The sequence below is a fragment of the Balaenoptera acutorostrata genome, chromosome 16 (genome assembly GCF_949987535.1).
Source record: "Balaenoptera acutorostrata chromosome 16, mBalAcu1.1, whole genome shotgun sequence".
NCBI lineage: Eukaryota > Metazoa > Chordata > Mammalia > Artiodactyla > Balaenopteridae > Balaenoptera > Balaenoptera acutorostrata.
This window is the reverse complement of record NC_080079.1, coordinates 42,600,238-42,626,698: the sequence shown is the minus strand read 5'-3', so window position 1 is coordinate 42,626,698 and position 26,461 is coordinate 42,600,238. Positions and strand designations below refer to the sequence as shown.

The 26,461-nt window shown below is 33.2% G+C and overlaps 1 protein-coding gene across 17 annotated transcripts in view; it reads left to right on the top strand.

Moving 5' to 3' along the window:
• The window catches only part of PCDH15 (protocadherin related 15), a 755,972-nt gene that overhangs the window by 692,845 nt on the left and 36,666 nt on the right, over positions 1–26,461 (top strand). For all 17 annotated transcript variants that reach the window (XM_028166694.1, XM_028166693.2, XM_057531449.1 and 14 more), the window contains 2 exons: positions 9,024–9,112; positions 22,254–22,430. In XM_028166694.1, the coding sequence (XP_028022495.1) occupies positions 9,024–9,112; positions 22,254–22,430 (266 nt within the window). The remainder of the gene's footprint in view (positions 1–9,023; positions 9,113–22,253; positions 22,431–26,461) is intronic.

Sequence of the window (26,461 nt, the reverse complement as noted above, 5' to 3'; positions counted from 1 at the left end):
TCATGTTCCAGCAGAGGTGACTTCCTTGTTTTACCAAAATCCCCACTGATGACATTGGTGATGCTTGACAGAGTTATATTTGGCTTCAGTCAATAATATCACTTTTCTACTCTGACTTTTTCTTAGGCTGTACACAAGGTCAGTGGTGGGTCATTACCAAGGGCAGTCTGATATTGGCATTTATTCAAAATATTCAACACCAAAGCATTTATCCTATGGAATTGCTACCAACTTTGGAAGTGTGGATTATTTAGACTTTTTTCTGATGAAACTAGTAAAAGTTATAAGTATCATTACTATTGGAAATACTTGTCACATAAAGACAAAATCAAGTATAATTTTTCTTTTGCTGTTTATACCTTACTAAATCTTCAGTTTTCACTGTTCTCCTTATCTAGTTATCAGGACAATATTAGCTATCAAATAGATGCAGACTCAATCAAATATTTTTCTTAGATAATGGTGAAGACCAATCACTATAATTGTGGTGGATATGAAGACCAGAACATTCTCATTTATAACAGTAAAGCTGCAATAGAATAAACAAAGGCCAATGTAAGCCAAAAAGCTTTTGACATAGAAGATATTAAGGTTGGCATAGATTTTTTGATAAAAATAAGATCTGTAAACCTTATATAAAATAATGTTGTCATTTCTCTTCCTGTTATTTAAGATACGCACATTGTGGTCTTTAAGGCTACATAATAAGGATATTACACTATATAATTAAAATATTATATAATTTAAATATTACAATAACATAAACAAAACATAACTATAGGTTATATATGTAATATGTACATAAGCAATGTGAAGTTTATAGATTTCTCATTTGGACTCTAAACTATTGTGAGGGAATTTAAAAGTATATCTTTAAAATTATCCAAGATATATTTAGAAAGATAAAATTTGAAGTAAACATAATGTGATATATTTATTAACCACAATATGTATATGAGGAACCCTTCCTAGCAAAATGATATTTATTATAAAATCAGAAATCCTTTCAATCAAGAGAAGGGAGACATAGAGAAGTAAGATTTAAGCAGAGGGAACAACATGTGCCAGAACCAAGAAGGAAGGGAAATCATGACAGTTCTGAATGACTGATAGATATTTACTCAGCTTAGGAGAGTGAGGGAGAGAAAGTGAATGAGAGACAGGGCTGGAGATGGAAGTAGGTGGTCCATATATCAATAAAAGATGTAGCCCATATTAAAAATATTAGAACTTTTTCTTAAAATAATGGGAAATCATTGAAAAATTTTTAGTAAAGGTGAGTGAAGATATGATTTTTAATTTAGATAAAACTTTCTTACTTAATGCAAATCTGGTTCTCCCCTGAGGCTACTACTTCTACTGCTGCCTTCTCAAGCAGTAGCTTTTGTTTGTATTCTTTTCTGTTTTTGTTTGTCACAGACTTCGTACTATCCACTGGCAGAATAAGATCCTCAATGTACAACATCACTGCTTCTAGACCCTCCTTCCTAGGAATCAGCCTTGATTTTCATCATCTGACTGTCACTCACTGCCTCACTTTATTGGTGGGATCTCCCAAGCCTTGGGTCAATCCCCAACATATCTCAATGAGTTCCCCTCCTGAGTTACTCTTACTTTCTCCAACAAGCCTCCTGTCCTAAGTTTGAACAATTTCATTATATGCAGAGATGATTCTTCAAATATCCTGAACTCACAATCACTTGAATGCCCTTCCTCCAATGGCTTTACTCTCCATCCTACTGCAACCACTTAAAACCTGAGTTATTTTTGCCATTACCACTTACGGCACCCCCTCTGTAACCTCCATTCCAAACCTCCCATTCTTTGACCATCATACTAGATGTGTTCAGCTAACTCCAGCACTCTTCTATCTCCACCAAGACCTTCAATCTATTTTCTGTTTAGCCTACTATGTTTTCATTTTCCCTCTACCCCTCATGTTTTCTCTTTCCTGCTTGCCAGATTTATAGTGCATTGTTAATTATTATAAGCACTCAATCACATAAAAGTGCAACTTCCTTGCCCTCTTTCCCTACATCACACTCACTTGGAAAAAACATAACTCTAGTTAATTCCAACTTTCTCCTTTCTCCAGACCTATATCCATGCTGGATGCCTGCAAAAACTTGTACAATTATATAGTTAGTCTTACTTTAAATTGATGATGAAAACCCCAAGTGAACTCTTACGTTGTCCAGTAACCACATTGTATTTCCTGGTCCATTCATGTTCCTTCTCTCCTAGAAGAGCTTCTCTCTCACAATCCTCCAACGCTTCCTCATCCTCACCATTGCCTAATTAACTGGCATCCTATTTCACTGAAAGATAAAGTTAAAGCATTTAGAAAGATACTTCTACAACTCCTGCAACTAAATCCGCCTACTTACCAGTATTTTCACCAACATTCTATGCCTTACTTCCTGTTTGTTTAGATGAATTCTCTATGCCTTTTTTTTTTTTTTTTTTTTTTTTTGGCTGCATTGGGTCTTCGTTGCTGTGCACAGGCATTCTCTAGTTGTGGTGAGCGGGGGCTACTCTTCATTGCGGTGCGCAGGGTTCTCATTTTGGTGGCTTCTTTTGTTGCAGAGCATGGGCTCTAGGCGCGGGAGTTTCAGTAGTTGTGGCACACAGGCTCAGTAGTTGTGTCTCGCAGGCTCTAAGACACAGGCTCAGTACTTGTGGCGCACAGGCTTAGTTGCTCCGTGGCATGTGGGATCTTCCCGGACCAGGGCTCGAACCCTTGTCCCCTGCATTGACAGGTGGATTCTTAACCACTGCGCCACCAGGGAAGCCCAATTCTCTATGCTATTATCTGGAGCCATTACCTCCACGTGTGCAACAGATCCAATTCTGCTCACCAGTGCTAGGACACTGTTTCAGCAACTCTCCTACTTCTTTTATACATTATCAGTAACAATAGCCCCTCTTTATTTGATTATTCCCATAACTGTACTATTTTTCAAAAATTATTTAAAAAACCCTCTTGACCTACATCTCGTACCAGCTACCACTCCATTTCTATGTTCCTCTTTCCAGAAAACTTCATTGTTAGAGCCAACTCTAATTTCTCACCATCCAACCTCTCTTAAACCCTCTTGAATCAAAATTCCTCTCCCCTCACCCAAAATTGCTTATGTCAACATCATCAATGGCTTTCACTTATTACATGCACTGGTAATTTCAGTCTTCATCTTATTTGAACCATCAGAAACACTTGATTGATTATTACCTTTCCTAGGCTTTCATGCCACCATTCTCTTATTTTTCTCTTCCCTCACTGTTCATTCCTTCTCAACCTTTTGCTGGTTCATTTTCTTCTCCTGACCTTTTAGTCAATGTTCCTTAGAGCTTGGACATTAATTCTCTTTTCTATCTGCACTCACTGACTCAGTAAACTCATTCAGTCCAACAACTTTAAAATATCGTCTATATATTAGAAACTGTCAAATTTATATCTTCCTCATCACATCTCTCCCACCTATAATCTTCCCAGTTTCGCTTGATGACCAAATGAACTTTGAATTCCTTAGGCTAAAAATTTCTTAATTCCTTTCTCTACTCAACCACACATTTAATCCCTCAGTAAATAATGTTGTGTATATATATGTACTATAGCATACATATGCTACATATGTGTGTTATCTGCACGTTTTCCAAAACTTCTGTTACAATTTGGTTGAACAGTCATCGTAACTCACCTGTATCATTGTGCAAACTCACTAACTTGCTCTCATGCTTCCACTCTTGCCCTGATAAAGTCTGGTTTTAATATAGCAAGTAAAGTGATATCTTAAAATGTAATTCAGGTCCTGTTATTTCTCTGCTCAAAACTTTCTAATATCACCCCAATTCTTTCAGAGAAGTTCTTAGATCATTATAGAAGACTATGAGACCCTTGGTAATCTGGCCTCCAATGATCCGTTTTCTACTCTTCTCCCTCTAACTCCTTCAAACCCAATAATGTTGGCCAATTTGCTGTCCTCAAATAGCCAGAAATGCTCTCACTTTAGAGATTTTGCAATGGCTCTACCTAGAAGGCTTTTTTGCCAGATGTGTTCAGGACTAGCTCTCTTATCTCTTCTAAATATTTGCAAGAATGTATTTCACAGTGAAGCCTACTCTCACCATCCTAGTTAATATTGCAACATACTGTGTCATTTTACATCTCTTTATTGCTTTCTTTTTTCAAAAGACTTATCATATTCATGTTTTTTCCTCAGAAAAACTCCATGAGGACATGTTGTTTATTTATTTATTTATTTATTTATTTATTTAAATCCCTGATGTATCTCAAGCACCTATAATAATTCCTGTCACTGAGTGAGTACTAAATGCCTTTGAGTTCAGTGAATGAATGGCCCCTCTCTTACAATACAGGTTAGCAGTTCTCAAAGTGTGGTCCATGAAAACCTGAGGGTCCCCCAAATCATTTCAGGGCCCATGAGATCAAAACTCTTTTAATAAGGATACTAGGACATGATTTGCCTTTTTACCACGTTGCATTTGCCCTGCTGCTGCCATTGTATGCTTCATAGCCATACATAAACAGAAAAAAGGAAGCCTGTTTCAACTAAGAATGCCCTTACTTAAGCAGTAAAACATTAATTTTAACCAATGTCTACTCTTGACTAAACACTTTTTCAATATTTTCTGTAATGAAATAGGAAGTAGGTATAAAGCACTTCTGGTGTGTATGGAAGTATCATGGTTGTCTGAGAGAAAAGCTCTATGCAAGTTGAATTAGCTGCTTTTTTCAAGGAATAGCTTTTTATTTGAAAAAATAACTTAGAGATAAAATACGGTTATGCAGACTTGAATATTTGATAGGCATTTTCACAAAAATGAATAAGATGAGACTGTCAATTCAAGGAAAACAACTGACAGTATTTGTTGTTAATGATGACATTCAAGCCTTCAAGCACAAATTAGAATATTGGGAAGCATGTATTCACTACTGTGAACTTGACAGCTTCCCATTACTCAGACTTTTCTGATGAGATCAGTGGTCATATTAAAGAATTTGATTTTTTTTCTTGATATTGCCTAATGAAATGTGTCAACATTTGAAAAACCTGCAATATTCAGTGAACCAATATTTTCCAAATGACCAGTGCAAGATGTTAAAAAAAATTCAAAGATAAAAAATCCATTCAAAGTGCAAGATAGATAAATGTATTTTAGGGTAACTGAACATGGTTTTAGATTTCACATTGAAACTCACCTTGAAGAAACTCCCACTTGAGTTTTGGTGGAGTATTGAAGAAAATATACACAATTATCTTAAAAAAATTCTTAAGATACCTCTTTTCAAGAAGCGAGATGGCACCAGAGACAGTTAGGAGAAATAGTGACCAGTCCAAGCAATAAATTGTGTGGGTCTCTATTCATTGTATAATATGTTAGCTGTGTGGCTTCCGAGCACTTGAAATGTGGCTAGGTTGCATTTAGATGTACTGTGTAAAATACACACTGGACTTCAGAGACTTAATATGAAAAAAAAAATGTAAAAAGTCTCCTTAATAAGTTGTTTTAGATTGATTACAAGTTGGAATGATAATATATTGAATATATTGAGTTAAATGTATTATTGAATTAATTTCACTAGTTTTTATCTTTCTATTGTGGTTACCAGAAAATTGAAAATTATGTATCTGGCATGTTTTTGTGTCTTACATTATATTTCTATTGGACTGCCTATCTAAACTATATGAGAATGAATAGAAAAAAAGGGAGTTATAAGAGGTTTATGAGAAAGAATTAAAAGGAGTTAGAAGTAATAAAGTATGTAAATTGATAACCTCTGTTTTTGGAATTATGTGCTACACAAATGTTACTTTTCTTTTTTCCTTTTGACCATACCTAGTAATTTTAATCCATTACAAAGATCAAACCCAAAAATGATAAAAATAATTTTTTGGAAAAACTTTCATTAGTAATTAAGGCATAAAGAATTAAGTGAAGCAACTTTAAAGTAGAATTTTTTAAGTGTTTAGTGTAATAAACTGATGTGTATTTCTGAAAGTATTTGCATAAAGGCTATACTAGAAAAGTAACATTAATAAAGTCTAGTAATCTTAAACATATAAATATCTTTGCTATAGATGATATAAGAAACCAATGACTCAGGGACATATAATATTTTTGAAAGATCAAAATTTAAGCTATAATAGCTTATTGTCTTCATCTTCATAGTTAAACTATGTATCCTCTACATGAATAATATGTCAGTACGTTAAGGAGATTTTAAGTTAACTATTTATAGGTAAATCTAAGAAAACTACTTTTGTAGTTAAATGCAGTCTGACTTTTGTATCTTATCAGAATTAGAAATACATGACTGTTTTAAGAGTGCAAAAGCATGTTTTCAAAATAGTTAACTTCAGAAAATATTTTTGATAAATTGTAAGCTTAATATGTATATATTCCAGATTACCTTAAATCTTAATTCATTTTGTTTAACAAATTAAAAATTCCTTTTGAAGTAATTTATCCTTCTGAATAAAGAGAAAGTACTGACAGTCCTTTAAAGGCAAATGATAGAATTACTTATATCTGCAAGGCCAAATTTTGCTTCCAAATAGAGTCCCTAGCAGTTGAATTGATTGCATTCCAACAGTTTACTTGTAAATCAACTTCCAAAACTCAGAACTTATGTATACAAAGGGAAATTTTACCATTTCCCTGCACCAAATATAACTAACATTCTAGTTTTTCATTGTTCTACAATTAGTGAAAATCTAACAGCTGTGTGTAATAAATCCCTGGGTGTTTGTCTTGGTAGGCTGATTGTGTAACAGAAAACTCTAAAATTTCAGTGGTTTAAACTAACAAGTTTTATTTTTCTTTCACATGACACAACAATGAGAGCATTATATGGTTGGGTGGTGTTCTTGACAGCTCTCTTGCAAATAGACATTCAGGGACTCAGTTTTCCTTCCATCATGTTTCTGTGCCCTTCTCTATGGCCTCTTTATTCAGATAGAGATTGGGAAAGAAAGGGGAGGTTCACACATGAGACAGATTTAAGAATATTTATTTCTCCCTTTCTACTAACTTTTCATTGGTCAAAACTCCATCATATGGTTCCACCAAACTCCAGAGGAAGCTGAGAAATCTACTACTGTTGAGAAAACAGTCCATGATTACTATTTGTTCCAGGCTGTTTGCTTTTGACCAGAATTTTTTTTTTTAACCTTTCCTGGTCCAATGTTGAAAGGAAGGGAAAAAAAGATAAGGAAGGAAGGAAGAAAAGAAAGAAGAAAGAGAGGAAAGGAAGGAAGAAAGGAAACACATTTTCACAAATCTCATATATATTTTTCTAGAGATTTTTACCATGTATTTTTACTACTAAAAACTAAAACAAAAACCAGAAAACAGAACAAAAAAATAACAAAAAACCTTATATGTAATTTCTGTCTGTTTTTTTATTCAGGACTGATACAAAAGGTAAAAAGACACAAAGTTACAGAAAAACTGTGATAATCCCTTATTCTAATGAACTTAGATTTTTTTTTATGTGTGTGGAGACACAATCAAGATTCATGTACATGTTTAAGGGAAATTTAAACATTTGATCCCAGATGCCTGTGAGTTAGGGATACAGGATTGGAACTGTCAATGTTAGCGATTTGCTCACAGGTGATAATAAGATAGACACCTGGCTTAACATAGTCGGCAGACATGAATTATTAGGCCCACAAAATGATTTGAAAGATTTCAAATTAGTTGTAAATATTTCACACAGTATTTCTTTTCCTGAAAAATGGAAAACTCCAGGAAATCTGCACCTGTTTTCCCACATGGCAACATTCATTAGAGATGAGTAGTAGCTGACCTCTTCAGAGGAGTCGTATGCTCTCTGATTTAAGAGACTTCCAATTCTCCCTATTATTTCATACTTCTGGCTACTTCACTTATTTAGGTTACCTGCCTGGTCCCTGAAAACATTTGAGTTTGTGACTCCTGATAGGGCATCTATGGGCAACTATATTTGCAGCCTATATCAAAAATATATATAAACATGAAGTTATTCCCTAGTATAAATTATATTCAGATATATGGTGCTGAATCTATCTAATCCAGAGTATTCAATTCATGGTCCTGGTGTATATGCATTTACACAATTTTAATCCTGCATTGTACATGCAGCACAGTGTATGATTTGACTTTACATTTTTTACATCTGTATTGGGTAATAGTAAAGAGCACATATTCTGGAGATTATGCTTATTTGGGCCCAGGTTATTAATGGCTCTTTGTTTTATTAGTTTTCATATTTAAAAATTGGAATGATAGTCATAAGTACCTGATATGGTGATTTATAGAATTACATGAGTGTTAATTCCTGTAGAGCATTGAGAAAAACAGTAAATGATACATTGTAAGCAGAGAATAAATGCTATTGTTTTTATTCCATTTTTCTAAATAAGAACATAGAATGGACTCTGTAAATGTTACATGAAAGAGTGGATTCATAAACAGCTGTTAAATTAGTTCATCTTAGCCCTCTCTGTAAGTTTGTATGTATATATCTCTTTATCTACACAAACATAAAGTTGGCTAAAGCAGACATGAATTCTATATGTGGTGATCTCATGGAATGAATTATTCTAACAACTATCCATATCTCAGATTCTTAGTCACAATGAATAAATGATCTCTTAGGATTTATAAAATCGAAAAGCTGGGTTTTCCATTTTGCTGAGTGTTCTTAAATAACCCAATTAAAAAAACATACAAAACCACCTTCGTTTATGCTTTTGTAAAAGCCAAGAAAACAAACGCAAAACCAACAACAGTCGAAGTCACTTAGGGTTCTATAACTTCTAAGTAAACAACTAGTCTGTCATTCTCAACCTGCTCCAACATACCTAGTAGAGATTGTGTAGCTAGAAATATCATTTATTCCTAAATTTATAAATGGGAAACCACTATGCATAGTAGGGAAGGAAAAAATGTTAATTTTTGATTATAGAAAGGCTAATGAGTAAAAGCCAAATGAATTCTGTTTTTTCTTCTTTCAGGTCTCTGTGGTCAATCAACTGGATATGCAAGTCATTGTTTCTAATGTACCCCCTACTCTAGTGGAAAAAAAGATAGAAGATCTTACAGAGTAATGATTTTTCTTTACTTATATGTTTATTTTCATATGGCTATAGTTTTTATTGAATTCGGTCATTTTAATAATTACAATGTTCAGACTAAACATATATTTTATAATACCTTCTTAAAAACAATTTAGCTCACTCTTTTATTGAAATAGGTAGCTTCATTTGGAATATGTGAAGATTCTAAGAGTACGTTCAAATAGGAATGAAATTTAGATGTGAGAAGATCTTATTATTCAGAATGCTTTGACTGATGGGTCAACATAAACTCAAAATGCTGCATATAAGAAATCATAACTTAATTATTTGAGTATATGTCTTGATTTTGTGGCCCCAGGTTCTTGAAAAAGCTCATTATCTCAGTAATCCAGTTAGTCTGGGGAATGCTATTTCTCAAAGTGATGTATCTAGATGGCTAAAGCTTATTCTTTTAAAAACTAAGATTGCTAATTTTAAACAACATATATTTAAATTATTCTAAAACGTATGTCATTTCCTTCTGCCTTTTTTTTTTAATATATAAATTTATTTATTTATTTATTTATTTTTGGTTGTGTTGGGTCTTCGTTTCTGTGTGAGAGCTTTCTCTAGTTGCGGCGAGCGGGGGCCACTCTTCATCGCGGTGAGCGGGCCTCTCACTATCGCGGCCTCTCTTGTTGTGGAGCACAGGCTCCAGATGCGCAGGCTCAGTAGTTGTGGCTCACGGGCCCAGTTGCTCTGCGGCATGTGGGATCTTTCCAGACCAGGGCTCGAACCCGTGTCCCCTGCATTGGCAGGCAGATTCTCAACCACTGCACCACCAGGGAAGCCTTCCCTCTGCCTTTTGAACAGTGTACACTGTACATGGCTGAATATGTTATTGTTGACTCAGACAAATTGTGATTATTAATTCACAGTTCTCTAATATTCTAAATGTTATCAAGGATTATTAAAATGTCTTTACTATTTCACTCTTAACTACCCTAACTTAGCCTGCCGTCATTTAATAATTTTATAGTTGTATTTATTAGTTATTTCTTGTCTTCTATTGAGTTCAGGTTGACAGATGTCAATTACTGTCAATTTGTCTCTTTTGAGCAAAATATCTGACACTTCCAAGTTGCCAGAAGAAGCTTCAGATAGTCATACAGCTAACCTTTTAGTAATTATGTGTGAAATAAAATACAATAGGCACTGATGAAGGCATGAGAGACTCTCCTGTAATAAAAGCATATGTGCTTTGCAACCATTACTTGTTAACGTTTCAGAAAATTCAACCTATGAGTGTCACATAAAATGTCCTATGAAAGAGGTGATTATTAACATTTAAGTGTAGAATAGCAATCATGCAGTGCCTTGTTTACTTCTGCAAAAGTGGTTTTATACATGCTTAACCTTTATTAAAATAATAGCTGATTACACCTGAAAAAAGTTAGAATTATGCCTGTCTCTTAGCTGCTTTAATGTCATCCATTGAGGCAGGCTTTTCCGATTACCCTATCCAAAATAGATGACACTCTTCTCAACCTCTAACCCTTTGTTCTGCTTTTGTTCAAAGCATTATCTAATGTTTATATTTATATCAATTTAATATAAGCTTCATAAGGATAGGAAATCTACTTTTCACTACCATAGTTCCAGTTATATAGTAAGCATTTGATGCATTTTACTGAATGAAAATGTTATACAAGCAAAATCATGATGCCCTTTTCTTCATATTGAGACGAAATTTATAAAAACTGGAAAAAATGGCAATGTAAAAGTATAATTTCATAGCAATTATATGATTTATTCCTCTTACATGGATATGAAGATATGAAAGAAAAATCAGGCATCTTTCAAGTCTTGAGAGAAATATATCACTGTGAAAGGAACTTTGACTTCATATAATATTGGTTTTGAAACACGAGCTTGGGCAAATAATTTAATCTTCCCCAGACTCAGTTTCACCACTTGTTGACCAGATAAAACTCCTGTCATAGAATTGTTGTGAGAACTAAATAATATAAGCCATCTAGGACAATGGAAATTGTGAACATTCAATGAATAATAGATATCCTATACAAATGAGGTTAGTGATCCAAAGTCAGTAGGGTAAGGCAGAGAGATGCCAGAGTTTTTGCATGTTCTATTAAAAGAGCATAGTTTAGTAAGGGAGCTCAGATTATGGATTCAAATAAACAAGTTTGAATCCTACTGTAGCTGTGTGACCTCTGAGAAAGATATTTAACGCTTAGGACCATATTTTCTCATCTTGAAAACTGGAATAAGGATGTCAATCTTGTGTTGCTTTTGATAGGATTAAACATAAATTTGCTAGTGCAGTAAGCACAGCAGGCACATGCCAGATTCCCTTTTATAGTTTTTTTGTTTTTACAATCTGTGTTAATTTAGAGATTCTTAAGCACAACAATTTTGGATCCCTTTTTTAAAAAAGAGGCTTTATTTTTCAGAGCACTTTTATGTTCATAGGAAAATAGAGTAGAAGATACAGAGAATACCCATATACTTCTTTCCCCTACACATATAGCTTCCCTCACTATCCACCTCTTACACCAGAGTAGTGTGTTTGTTATAATCAACAAACCTAGTTCGACACATCATAATCATCCCAAATCCATAATTTGCATAGGGTTCGCTCTTGGTGTTGTACATTCTGTGGTTTGGACTAATGTGTAAAGACATGTATCTATCACTGTAGTATCATACAGAATAGATTCACTGCTCTAAAAAATCCTCCATGCTCCACCTATTCAAACCTCCCTTCCCCACTAACCCCCAGAAATCAGTGATCTTTTTACTATCTCCATAGTTTTAGCTTTTCCAGAACATAATACCCTTGGAATCATATAGTATGTAATCATTATGATTCCTTTTTGAAAGCTACTTTAGTAGATGGAAGATGGAAGTAGAGATAAAGACTACTAGATCTAATCCAGCACCATGAAGCCCAAAACGCTCACTCTCAGTGTCTTGGGGTGGCGGGGAGGGGATGGAGGGCATAATGAAAACATACATATAGCCAAGGTAGACAGCAGAGTACTAATTTATTAATTAAAAATAGGAATGGGATAGGGAGGAAGGGAGGGAGACTCAAGACAGAGGAGATATGGGGATATATGTATATGTATAGCTGATTCACTTTGTTTTAAAGCAGAAAGTAACACACCATTGTAACGCAATTAAACTCCAATAAAGATGTTTAAAAAATACATGGGAATTTATTGTTCCAGTGACCAGACTAACCAACACATTCATTTCCTGTAGACATTCTTAGATGACAAATCACATCATCATCAAAGCCATTTTCTGTATTTCCTATGAGACTTTCCCTATCTTAAGAAGGGAAAACTTGAACTCCATATGATCATCACTTTTATTTTTTCCTTTAGGTAGACCCATATATGAGGCCATGTATGAGGCCAGATCATAATCCAAAGTTTTTCTGATAAGAAGAAAATCAGTACAAATTGGGAGAGTTGATGAAAGAAAAATTTAATGACCTATTATATCCATTTCACAATGGGGAAGGTTTTTCAGAAGGGGTCAGTATCCTTTGATAGCTAAGAACACAGTGCCTGGAAAACAGAATGCTCAAAGAGTAAATGTTAGCTGCTATAGGAATGCTAATAATTACTTTCCACTCCCTTGGAACTGGCTGAAATGGCTCTACTGAACAAAATTTTTATTACTTTGTTTTTTAATGCTTATAGAATTAACCAGTGACCCTTTGTAATGAAACACATATCTTTTTAATTATATTAATGTATTCTGCAAATTCCCCCATAATGCAAAGCTATGCCCCTTACAAGTGGCCTCACATGTGTATGTTTTGAAGTATTTTAGGTTGACCTTAGCATGTATCTCTTTGTGAGCCTTGTTTTTCTCTTACAAATTCTTGAGATTAAGGAGTAGAAATAGCTGTGAGGATAAGGTTAAGGAGACCTTATTATAACTACAAATGATTGGCAATAAGGTCTAAAGAAGCTAAGAAATGTTTGCATTTTGTGTCGTCTTCCTTTCTCTTTCCACTTCACCATGAAGCCCAGATAAATAAAAGAAGTTTGGGATTCTAAAATTTAAATCCTTAAGAATCTATGGAAATGACATTTTCAAAAGTATAAATAAAAGAGTTTAGAAATACTGTGTTACAGTATGAATCAGAATTGATAACTTAGATCTTGGAGTTGATCAAATGCTTCTCTTACTTTCTAAATATAATATGAAAATTCAGTGAAATCAGGACTTTATTGACGTAGTTATTGCTTTGGTTTGGAAGAGTCTATTTCCTAGAATATTTACATAGCATATGAAATGTGTCTGTGTAATTAATTTATAGCTTCTGGAATTAAGGTTCCAAACATACTTTAGAAATCTAGCCAAAATGTGTATTTCTGGGATAAGAATTATAAAGTCTCTTGGGAAGAAAACCTATGAAACAGTAAAAAATAAGTGCCAGCACTTACACTGTCTTAAATCTGCATAATAAAGACTTGGTGTTGAGGGGAAAGGTGAAGTTGAAAGGTAAATCAATAAATACATTATCTTTGATCATTTTTACCTACCCTTTGCTTTAGAGTTGAGGAGCTCAGGGAACTTTCTATAAAGGGATATGTTAATAGTTTAGTAATTATAAATTTAAAAATAATATTTTTACTTTTAATGTTATTTAAATTTTGTTATTTCATTAAATTAATTCTTTTATTATAATATTTAAATATTAACAATAATTAGTAATTTTTATAGCAAAATCCTTTTACAAATAAAACTTTATTTCCAAAATGAGGTAGTAGGCTGGATTTAGCCTGAGGGCTCTAAGTTAGCAACTCCTAATTTAGAGCATTATACTTTGTAGAGAGAAAAGATTTTAATGCATATCTATTCTATTCAAACTCCTATAAGAAAACACTTTGGGGAAAATCTTGTGTGAAATTCCCAAGTGATATATATTAATAATTTTTCCTAGGAAGGCTGTTCCTTTTGAATTCAGAGGACCTAGTCTCAAGCCCTGGCCCACCAGGTCTTGGGCCAGGAAATTAAACTTTTTGATTCCTAATATCCATATCTTGAAGCTGGCAATTTAGTCATTAAAAAAAGGGTAGTTCCTGGTTGTAAGCACTGTAGATTTAACAGTGAACTAAAGCAAAGTCCCTGTTCCCATGATGCTTACATTCTGTTGGGGGAAAACAGCAAATAGAATAAGAATAATAAATTAATTTATAATGTGATGCTAAGTAGTGATAACTATGATAAAGACAAATAAAAGTAACAATATAAAAATATGGAAGAGAAGTACTATTTCATATAGGATGATTGAGGAAAACCTTTCTAATAAGGTGAAAGCCGAGCAGAAACCTGAGAGAAGTGAGGGAGAAAGTCATGGGTCTGTGGTGATGTGGGGAGGGTTAGGGGTGGTGGGAGTTATCCCAGAAGGAGGACACCACAGATATGAAAATCAAGATTAAGGGGCATACTGGTCATATCAAGATATAGATGTCAAGGTAGGGAATGAGTTATATAGGATCTCATAGGCCACTTGAAGGATTTAACATTTTACTCTGCGTAAGATAGAAAATCCTTATAACTGTCCAATATAGTAGCCACTAGTTCCATGTGGTTATTGAGTGCTTGAAAAGTGACAGGTCCAAATGAGAGGTGCTGTAAGTATAAAATACACACCAGATTTCAAAGACTTAGTACAAAAAAGAAAGTAAAGTATCTCCTTAATATTTTTATATGGATTACATACTGAAATGTTCATTTTTGGATAGATTTGGTTAAATAAATATATTGATCTCACCATTTTTATTTTTAATTTTCTAATGTGGCTACAAAAAATTTGAATTTACATGTGCAACTTGCATTGTATTTCTTTTGGGCAGCATTGCTTTAAATGTTTTGCACAGAGAAATAACATTCTAGCTTCAGTTTTAAAAGGTTGTTGAGTGGGAGATCAGGAGACAAGTTATGAGTCTAGAGCAGTAGTCCAGGAGAGAGATCAATGTGGCTTGGACTGGTGGTAGGTGTGGATGTAGGAAGGGGTTAAGTTAAGGGTATATTTTTGAAGGTACAACCTACAGAATTTGTTATGGATTGGATGTATGAGAAAAGGTAAGAAACAATAATGACTCCTAGGTGTTGGGTCTGAGCAAATAAACAAAATAAAAATAATATTTGCCATACTTGGACACTGAAGAATTTGATAAAATTATACATGGCGAAAGTAATGGTGTGTTCTTAGAGAGGATTGACTTTATTTAGCAATAGTTGATTCACATCCATAAAGGCCCCAGATGTCAGCTTGCACTCTCACCATCGCCCTGATGGTTTCCCAACTTGGTGATGGATTAAAACTCCACTATCTATTACCCACAGTCACTTTTTTAGCCGTACATTAAGATTATTTTCTTTTGTCTCATTTATTCCATGTGAACTGAGTATATTATATGTATCAGGTATGGTGCTATCCTATCAAACCAATGAAAATCTATTAAAAAATATAAGTCCAGCTGGGACATATGAAATATATTATTGAATTGAAAGTTTTGTTGTGTAGCTTTTCTTATCTGCTGTATGCTAAACTGAATTGCTATAAATATTTCCAATCACATGCCAATTTTGTTCAAGTATCCCTAACACAAAGATGTAGTTGAAGTTGAAGAGGTTATCAACAGAGAATGACCATAAATGACCTAATTTTATCAGATAGTAAAGTACAGACATTTCAATAGCATAGCTTTGGAAAGTAACATTTTCTGTAATAGGCATATAATAGCTGTAAAATAAATTGAAACCAGTGATAAAATAAAACATAAACTTGAAATAAAATGAAATCCTACTTGTTAATATTCAAGGCATAAGTTATGATTCTTTTTAAAAAAGATAAGTGTAATTTGGTTTTATTCAAAGTCTAGGTGATTCATTGTTGTGACACAAAAGGGACGCATCTATTGTTTTTCTGAAATACTTAGTTTGGGGCTTCATTTTGATAGAGAAAGAAGTAACTTCCTGCATTTCCAAGAAGAAATACTTACTTTCAACTAATTATGTTTTAAGAAGTCATAGTTTTTTTACAAAATTAAGATAGCCCAGAATACAATTCGATTTGTACAAAACAGTGTCTGATATTGTTACTCATGCACTTTGCAGAGATAACCAAAAGCAAATTGTCAACTAGATTTTACTTTTTCTTAAGATTCCACTGTATATTGATTTAGTGAAGAGTCATATATGCTGATGTGTTTGCTTTCAATAGGTTTATTTCATATTTTAATGGCCATATTCACCATTGATTAACAAATTTCTGAATGTTTATCAGAACTGTACCAGTTTCCATTGTGAGAAAAAAGTATTGAAGGATGATAAATAAGCTTTCTCAGTTAATATTTGCCATCTGATATATATGATGTAGAAAAATTTAAATACATAATTGTATCCCTCTTCCATTTTTCTCAGCAACATATATTTTTTTAAAAAGTTTAGCTGTTATATTTAGATGGTGTATTTTGTCAGATTCAGTATTTTTTCTCCTATCTTTTTTTTTTTTTGCTTTTTTTCAGAAACAATGAAAACAAAGCAAATAAAAAACAAACATAATGCTTTTTATAGTTCCATTGAGGATATTTTAATTTTACTTTTATTTAAAAATAAAGTTTGATGTATTTGAGCAATTGCTGTTGTTTGCAAGAGAGATAAGTAGAATCTTTCTTAACTGAAAATAAATATAGTTTAATGGAAGACCAATTTAAAAAACCCTATTTTGTTTTAGTTTTAGAGCAGATAGAGACATTTTTACATTGTCTCTGTTTGCCCTGTAAGAAAAATACAAACATTAAAAAATAAAGCGGAGTTGGAGCAAGTATTCACTTAAGAAAACAGCAAGCTTAAAGAACAGACTGAGTTAGATTATGGAAAATAAAAATACATTTAATTCATAAGAGAATTATAATGAAGGTATCAGTATATTGGCTGTAATATTTTTATTTTAACTTATGATTTTTGCTATATATTTTAGAAAAGTTTTAATAAATATTTTAAAACATACAATAGAGGAAAACATTAATCTATACAGTTATATTCTATGCTGTGACTTGAGGGAAAGTGGTTATTCATATTCCAAAGGTAAAATCCATTAACAAAACAGTGAAAAATGGCATTTTCCAGCCCCTTATTATCTTTTTATCAAAAAAAATTTGGACACACAGAGAAATTGAAGAGGGAAGCAGAAAAGGTAAAGTGTTATAATCTCTGTTTTACTTTTCCCAAATATCGTATCATTCAGTTCAATTTATTTTTCAGAGCTTTTGCTTGCATCAAAGAGAAAATAACTAGAAAGCAGCTGCAAGATAAAAATAGGATCATGATATATGGTTCCATTAAAACATTTGAATCACAGCTGCTTTATAAAGATTTCCAAAATACGTAGTGGGAGTTTATTCCTTTCAAAATGCTTCTTTCTCTCACATTCTTTTATGTTTTATGGTCCAGAAGTTTTGTCAAATAGAATGGCTTATTATCTTTTATAATTAGTCCCAATCCATGGTACAAGGTAAAAATATCATTTTCTTGTGCAGCCACTCAATTCATATACCTGATCAGCAATGGCCAGTGCCTCTATTCTCTTAATCATATTTATACTTCTCCTCTTAACTTTCTCCAACTTCTACACAATTTACCTTTCTGTGCTGCTGTTTTTTTAACTTGAGAAATAAATTCAACCACATGTTTACATAAGAAAATTCCATTTGTATCAGCAGTAACACAAATGGTATTTTAGATACTTTCACTTATGTCTAAGTTGTAATGGAGGCTACATTTAATTTTTTTTTTAATGTTTGACATGATTCAAGGAGAACTTAAGGCAGCTTGTAATGATTTGTACAATGAAACAAGGTAAAATACATTTAACATGAGTCAGAAAAATATGGCAAACAATAGAAAGACATTACAGAAGGAGTCAAAGTGAGACTAGTAATAAAGATGCTACAGTGTCCTGCAGAGTCACTAGAAAGTAGGAAACAAAAACTTGGTTTTCATCATTTTAAGGCCAAAGTAAAAAAAAGCAAGCAAACAAACAAACAGAAGAAGAAGAAGAAAAAAGAATCAGTTAAAAAATTCAAAAAACGAAACCACTTCTAGTGGAAAGGCATAACTATTTCTGAGTGAAATGCCGGATTGGAGGGAAATGTTTTTATCCTGTGGGACATCATGGAGAGGATATCTCCTAATGTCATGAACAAAATGTTCCATGGAAGCTGGAACATTGCTGAGGATATGGTCTGGGTAGAGTCTCTACCAGTCTGTATTAACAGAGGAAATAAGTTCACAATATTAGGAAAGCCTGTACTGTGCTGCATATCTCTCCAGCCATCTGCAGTGCCTGTTGATTCTTTTAGCCAGGCTTTTGAAAAAATATTGGCAAGTACCTGGAGTGCAGCTTCCTATGCTGCTAGGTAAATATAAAGCATTTGTTTCAACAAAAGGCTAAGTAGGGTTTACAATCATGAAATCTGAGGAGTTTCTACAACCACCACAACAAATAGCTAATATTTGTGGCACTCGTTTTATTTGTTGGGTTTTGTGCACTTAATGGGTGCCATCTAATTAACTTCTCACAGAGACCTTTGAGGTAGATATGATTACTTTCCCCATTGTACAGAAGAGTTCCCTAAAACTCTGAGAGGCTGAGAAATTTCCACAGAGACACAGATAGCCAGTGGTGGAAATTTAATTAGAATCTACATCTATGGGCCAGCGGCAGGCTGGGTTCCTAACCACTCCCTCTTTACAATGCTTCTTAGAAGGCAAACCTCACTAAAAACCCAACCCATTTTTTTCTTGGGAATGAGCTGCTCTAGCACACAAGGCCAGAAACTCTCATCAAATGGTAATTTTATCTTGGCTCATTCACACAAATAGGTAATTGAGAAGATGGCTGATGTAATAATTTTAGTGTGAAAATATAAAAGTTAAATCGGCCGTAAGCAAATACTTGTTTTAGTTATAAAACTATTTCAGTAAAGCCTCTACACTTATTTTTTTATAAAGCAATTTCTGGTTAAAACTAATTGAAAATGTACATATAGGTAACTGCAGAAGTGATGTTGTAAGTTAAAATTTAGGGGAATCAACCAAAAATAACTTGGTTTGGTAATAAATTAGTTAATGAGCCAGTTGTTTATTTGTACCATTAGTTTGTGATTTAAAAAAAAAAAAGCATTTGGGGGCTTCCCTAGTGGTGCAGTGGTTAAGCATCCGCCTGCCAATGCAGGGGACATGGGTTCGAGCCCTGGTCTGGGAAGATCCCACATGTCGTGGAGCAACTAAGCCTGTGTGCCACAACTACTGAAGCCCGCGTCCCTAGAGAAAGCCCACACACAGCAACAAAGACCCAACACAGCCAAAGATCAATAAATAAATACATTTATTTAAAAAAAAACTTAGAATCCTTAAACAAAATGCTATCATTTTAAAAAAAAAGCGTATTGTGTTTGCATAAAAAAAAGTTTTAGTTAAATATGCCTTTCAACATTTATTGCAAGAAAGCTATTTACATTACTAATTTTAGTTTAAATTAGAAACTAGTTTAAATTTTATTTAATTAGTTATCACGTGGTAGCACAGTAAAACATTCTACATACATATATTTATATATAAACATATATGTATATATGTATACGTATAATGAAATATGTTAATTATATTAACATATTTCCTCAGTTTAGAGTTTTTGAAACTGTCTAAAGATCACATAATAATATATTACTAAATACTATCAGTATGTTACAGATCTTTTAAACTGAAGTAGAACAATAAACCCTAAATGAAAATTTAATTTTTATTTAATGATTGTAATTATACCAATTCATTTGCACTGTATTTGCTTTTTTAGAAGATCAGACAGTTCTTTGTTTTGAGAAATTTTGCCAAAATTAAATACTATACTGCCATATATTTGGTTATACTACTTATATTTTCAATGGACATATTGCTTCTAAGAATTTAGATTCAGGGCACTATTAACAGTATATAAACGTCATCACAGACATCTCCTTTGATACAGTGTATGTGTGTGACACAGATATTACAGATTGATAAATATTATAGATCCCTCTCTCTCGCGCGTGCGCTCTATGTATGTGTGTATGTATACAAATATATATATTATAAATTATAGAACTTCTTTTATTAATTAAAGTGTTTAAACAAAATATTGTGACCTAGTAGCATGCAAATACTTTAGGCTGGTAGACTGGAGAGACATGTTTGCTCTTGATGTAATTATCAATACATGTTGTAAATCCACATGACATTTGATTCCAAAATGTATGTGTGAATTGGCTTTGTATATTAATAAATTAATTAATAAATTAATAATAATTAATAAATAAAATAATTAATAAATTAAAGTGAAATAAACATAAGGGCAATTTAAATATTGGCATTAGTTTATATGAACCAATTCAAAGTAAGTAGCTAGAGAGTTATATTTTTAAAAAATATGAGGTAAAAAAAATTTTTGGAAGCAACCATGTACCTATGTACATATGAAGATCAAGGGCTAAAAATCCATTCTTAATGAATATCATATATATATGTAATGTATATATATATGTATACATGTAATGTATATACATATATATTGTAATGGAGACAGAGATAGACATTGTAGAAATGCTTAGGTATCTGGACATAGATGAGAAGTGGAAAGATTGATTTTTACAAAATGTGTTCATATTTTAAAACAATTAAATTTAGTTTTACATGCATCTATCAGAAAAAGGTAAAAAAAGGAATTCAAATATGAACACATTCTGCTTTATCATAACAGATATCTCATCCCAAAATATCTCTAAATGTTTAAGGAAAAAAAAATGTTGATGAGAGAAAAGGAAAAGAATGAGTAGTACTTAAGTAAGAGAAACTTCAACTATGCTCCTCTATACCAGTTTAAAAGTAAACAAGAAAACACTTCATTTACGTTGGCGTGTCCCCTGGTGTGCACACCATAGACTTGTGCTCAGGGGTACAGCCATTTCCTCCAAAGTTTCATATCCTGTTTGTTCTTTAAACAAAGGCAAGCCAAGCACATACCAGACTCTGAAGGCAATATTTTTTTTTTTAATAGAGCAGAAAGCAGGTCAGTTTTGGCATCTAAAGTAAAAGTTATTTCCTGTTGTATCAAAGGTCTTTAGAATATATTACTCTTCCCTCCCCCCAAATGCCACACAGCTTGAACTCCAAAAGGAACATTGAATCTATAGATAAATTTTGAAATATTTGCCATGCATAGTTATTAAAATTAATTCATTTACATATAAATGTCTATAAATATTTAATAGTATGCAGTCTAATGTTAATCTTCAAGGATTAATAATATAAAGTTTTTAATAAGGAAAAGAACATTAAGGAAACTGCCATTTGTGGCAGTACAGATAACAAATACTTATTTGGCAATAATTTGTACTTTTAATTAAAATCAAGTTATCTAATTAGAAACAAATTGTACCTTACAGAAAATTATCTATGGTTTATCATTATTTCTTTCTTTTCTATTGAACATTACTGATTCTATACTAAATGATGTATCTTTTAGTTGTTTGTATTCTCCTAAATAGCTTCTGAGATTTGCATGCAATATTTTTATCTTAACCTGGTAAACCTCACAAAGCAAAATATCTCTACATTCTCACTGCTATAATGCTCTAAGGGTCTTTACACTCTTAGGAAAAAAGGTATCCTACTGTTGCACCTTGACATATCACAAAATCTGGTGGAAGGTGTAATTTATAACACCAGCCATATGAACTCAAGAGTTCTAAGACCCCATGGCTCCCATAAAGCATAGACAGTTTTATTTGTACAACATAGTTGGCATTTCTCATGAGCCATGTGAAAGCTCAAATAGTATCATAAATTTTAAAAGTCTAGACTTAAATAGGACATGGTTGATGACCTCTTTCTACCTTATTCAGCTTCTAGCATCATTGGGAGTTAAACACTCTAAATACATAGAGAACTTTTTTCAAGAGTTCATATTCAGTAAACATTAACAAAAACCAGGCTGTCATCATTTTTCATTTACTAAATGTCATTTCAGGTTGAAGGTGATTTTTTTCCTCAGCGAGCCTGTCAGAATGTCATGTTTGTGCTTTGTTTGATTTACAGGATTTTGGATCGCTATGTTCAGGAGCAAATTCCTGGTGCCAAGGTTGTGGTAGAGTCCATTGGAGCTCGCCGGCATGGCGATGCCTTTTCTCTAGAAGATTACACAAAGTGTGACTTGACTGTCTATGCAATCGACCCCCAAACCAACAGAGCCATCGACAGAAATGAGCTTTTTAAGTGAGTATTTTTATTGTCTGTAACAGCTTTATGTTTACAGTATCACCCATAGATAATCCTGATTTAAGGCTATGAGTAAATAGTTTAAAACCCATCAAATTTTTCTTGAAAGTGAAGTGTAATCAAAACAAAACAAAACAAAATCTAAGAAACAATACCTAGGGTGCTCACGCCTAGAATTTTTAAGTCTAAGTATGAGATAAAGTGACTTCGGGAGATCTGTTCTCCTTGAGATGTCTGAGGATCCATTATGCTTAAGAGCAAGAAGCAGTTCACCGAGATCACCTTGCATCGGCTTCCACTCTTGCTCCAAGACCCTGCTCTTTGAGAGGAAAGCACAGATCCCTTCTTAAAGTGGCAAGTTGCCTGCAATGATGTCAGTAGGCTTGAATTTTAAGCACAAGCCTAGCTTTCTTCAAGGTCTTACTGAATAGGCAAAAATTAACATCTGATTTTTCCCTTGACTTGGGGGTGGAGAGCAGAGGGGATAATCACTTCCACCTAAGTCCGTGTGACATTTCATCCAGGTATGAATTTGAATATTTGAGTTTTAAATCCTAAAAATAAGGAATATACACAATCTTAAACAAAACCCTGCTACATATTCTCCTTTGGAAATTATTCTAGAACAGCTTTAGTTGTTGTTGTTAGTTTCTCCTTTACTCTAGTGACATCTAGTGTCCAAAAGATTATTGGCATGTAATTCTTACCTAAAAACATGTTTTGTAGTAAAAATACATATTGATATATAATCATATGTATATATTGTAAATATTCAGAGATGTGTGTATATATACACACATAATCTCCAAAATCCATTATTTCAGAATTTAGTCTTTCTTTGTCTCTATATATAATAAACATCATGCAAATAAATATATGCATATACAAATTTACATGCATATATCCATATATGGGAGTATGTTTTTATTTAGTAAACATCTATTTACCCATTTATTTATTAAAACTCATAAATTCTGAATTTAGTTTTACTTTATATCTGTTCATCAACAAAATTTCACTACTCCTATCTTAGCAGCAATGAAATAATGATTTAGTATCAACTTAATTTCTTAAAAATCCAGTTCTTAAGTATTAATAATTAAGTATGTATAATCAATTTATATATAATAGATATTTGGGCCATATGCAAGAGAGTATACTAATCACTATGAAGAAATACAGATGACTGAAGCAATGGCTTCTTCTCAGGTTTTAGACTCACCATCCAAATGAAGGAGCATTTAGGTCTACTAAGACAATAATTGCTTACTTTATTAATTTAAAAAATTATTTAGAAATATACTTTAAAAGTAATATTTATATTCTTTCTATTAATTGTCATTATTAACATTTATTTAAATCTACCTGCATTGTTTTTTTAAATTTATTTATTTAATTTATTTATTTTTGGCTGTGTTGGTTCTTCGTTGCTGCGCGCGGGCTTTCTCTAATTGTGTTAACAGGCTTCTCATTGCGGGGGCTTCTCTTGTTGCGGAGCACAGGCTCTAGGCGCATAGGCTTCAGTAGTTGTGGCACGCAGGCTCAGTAGTTGTGGCTCAAGGCTCTAGAGTGCAGGCTCAGTAGTTGTGGCACACGGGCTCAGTAGTTGTGGCTCACAGGCTCTAGAGTGCAGGCTCAGTAGTTGTGGCACACGGCTTAGTTGCTCTGCGGTATGTGGGATCTTCCTGGACCAGGACTCGAACCCGTGTCCCGTGCATTGGCAGGCGGATTCTTAACCACTGCGCCACCAGAGAAGCCCTGGATTCTTTTTCATATACACTGGTTTTATTTTAAAATATGATGATAGATTGTTCAAATTTAAGGTGCTTTCCTAAATTTAAAAATATCTGTTTTCTTTAGGCTGACAGCCTGGCTCTAAAAAGTAAAATAATGATGATTATAATTTGAATTGTACTTGTAAATATTTTAGAGATAAAAGATTTGGAAACTGAAGCCAATTTGGTTTCAGCTGACACTGTGAAGTACAAGATAAACGTTCTTCATTCTATCAAGTTTTCCAAAACCTAGATTATATTGTGAAAGGTAGAGTTCTAAATTCAACTGAATAACTATTATAGCCAAGAAGAAAGGAAGAAAATATAGAATAACTATAAATTTTAAAAAATTACATTGAGGAGAGGATGGAATAGCCATGAAGTATTAAAATTTTTGCCTTAGCGGTCTTCACCTTGAACTGTTAGCTGAGAACCACTGGTCTAATTTAAACCCTAGAATTGTTCTTTGAAATATTTTGTAAAGAAATTATATAGATATATTTCAAAATGCAAGGTTGATATGCATAGATATTATTATCAGATATTATTACCTATTCTGAAGTTATACAAGTTTTTGTATATTTAGTTTTAGCACTGAACAAATATACTAGAACATTGATGCCCAGACCAGTGGAAATAGGATTATCCTCTCAATTTCTCCTTATGCTAAAATCTAAGCTTCTGAGGCTGTTAGAATTTTTAGGGCAAAGATTTAGAAACAAAAAACATACTTCCTCCAAGGAGTTCACTTAGATATTTAAAAATTGATTTAACTATATCAAAAAAATTTAAAAACCTTATAACTGCATAGAGAAGACTGGAATGGCTTTACAACTCATTAATTACATATTTTGTTTCACAAGGTTATGAGTATGTTGATTTTTCTTATTTTGGGATATGTGAATTGCTTAGATTTTCTACAATAAATGTATATTACTTTTATCTTTCATTCTTCTTGAGGTTCTTTGAGCACCTTTAATCTGCATTTGGGGGGGTTTTTTGTTGTTGTTTTCATTTCTGGAATATTCTTAGACAATATATATTCAAATATTTCTTATACCCTATTTTTTTCTTTATCCTTTTCTGGGAATCAAATTAAAATTTGTTTTTTCTCATAGCTTTTGGATGCTTTGTTCTTATTCCTCTCCCTTCCCCCAACATTCTTATCTCTTTGTGGGTTTTTTTCCAGCTAAAAGTACTATTTTGTTTTTTTGTTTTTATTGTTTTAATTAATTTATTTATTTTTTAACATCTTTATTGGACTATAATTGCTTTACAATGTTCTGTTAGTTTCTGCTGTATCACAAAGTGAATCAGCTTATATGTATACATATCCCCTCCCTCTTGCACCTCCCTTCCACACACCCTATCCCACCCCTCTAGGTGGACACAAAGCACTGAGCTGATCCCCCTGTGCTATGCAGCTGCTTCCCACTAGCTATCTATTTTACATTTGGTAGTGTATATATCTCCATGCCACTCTCTCACTTTGTCCCAGCTTACACTTCTCAATCCCCGTGTCCTCAAGTCCATTCTCGATGTCTGCGTCTTTATTCTGGTCCTGTCCCTAGGTTCTTCAAAACCATTTTTTTTTTTTTTTTAGATTCCATATATATGTATTATCATACGGTATTTGTTTTTCTCTTTCTAACTTACTTCACTCTGTATGACAGTCTCTAGGTCCATCCACCTCACTACAGATAACTCAATTTCATATCTTTTTATGGCTGAGTAATATTCCATTGTATATATGGGATACATATATACACATGTATATATGTGCCACATCTTCTTTATCCATTCATCTGTCGATTGACACTTAGGTTGCTTCCATGTCCTGGCTATTGTAAATAGAGCTGCAATGAACATTGTGGTACATGACTCTTTAAATTATGGTTTTCTCAGGCTACATGCCCAGTAGTGGGACTGCTGGCTCGTATGGTAGTTCTATTTTGTTTTTTAAGGAACCTCCATACTGTTCTCCATAGTGGCTGTATCAATTTACATTCCCACCAACAGTGCAAGAGGCTTCTCTTTTCTCCACACACTCTCCAGCATTTATGTTTGTAGATTTTTTGATGATGGACATTCTGACTGGTGTGAAGTGATACCTCATTGTAGTTTTGATTTGCATTTCTTTAATGATTAGTGATGTTAACCATCCTTTCATGTGTTTGTTGGCAATCTGTATATCTCCTTTGGACAAAAGTCTATTTAGGTCTTCTGCCCATTTTTGTATTGGGTTGTTTGCTT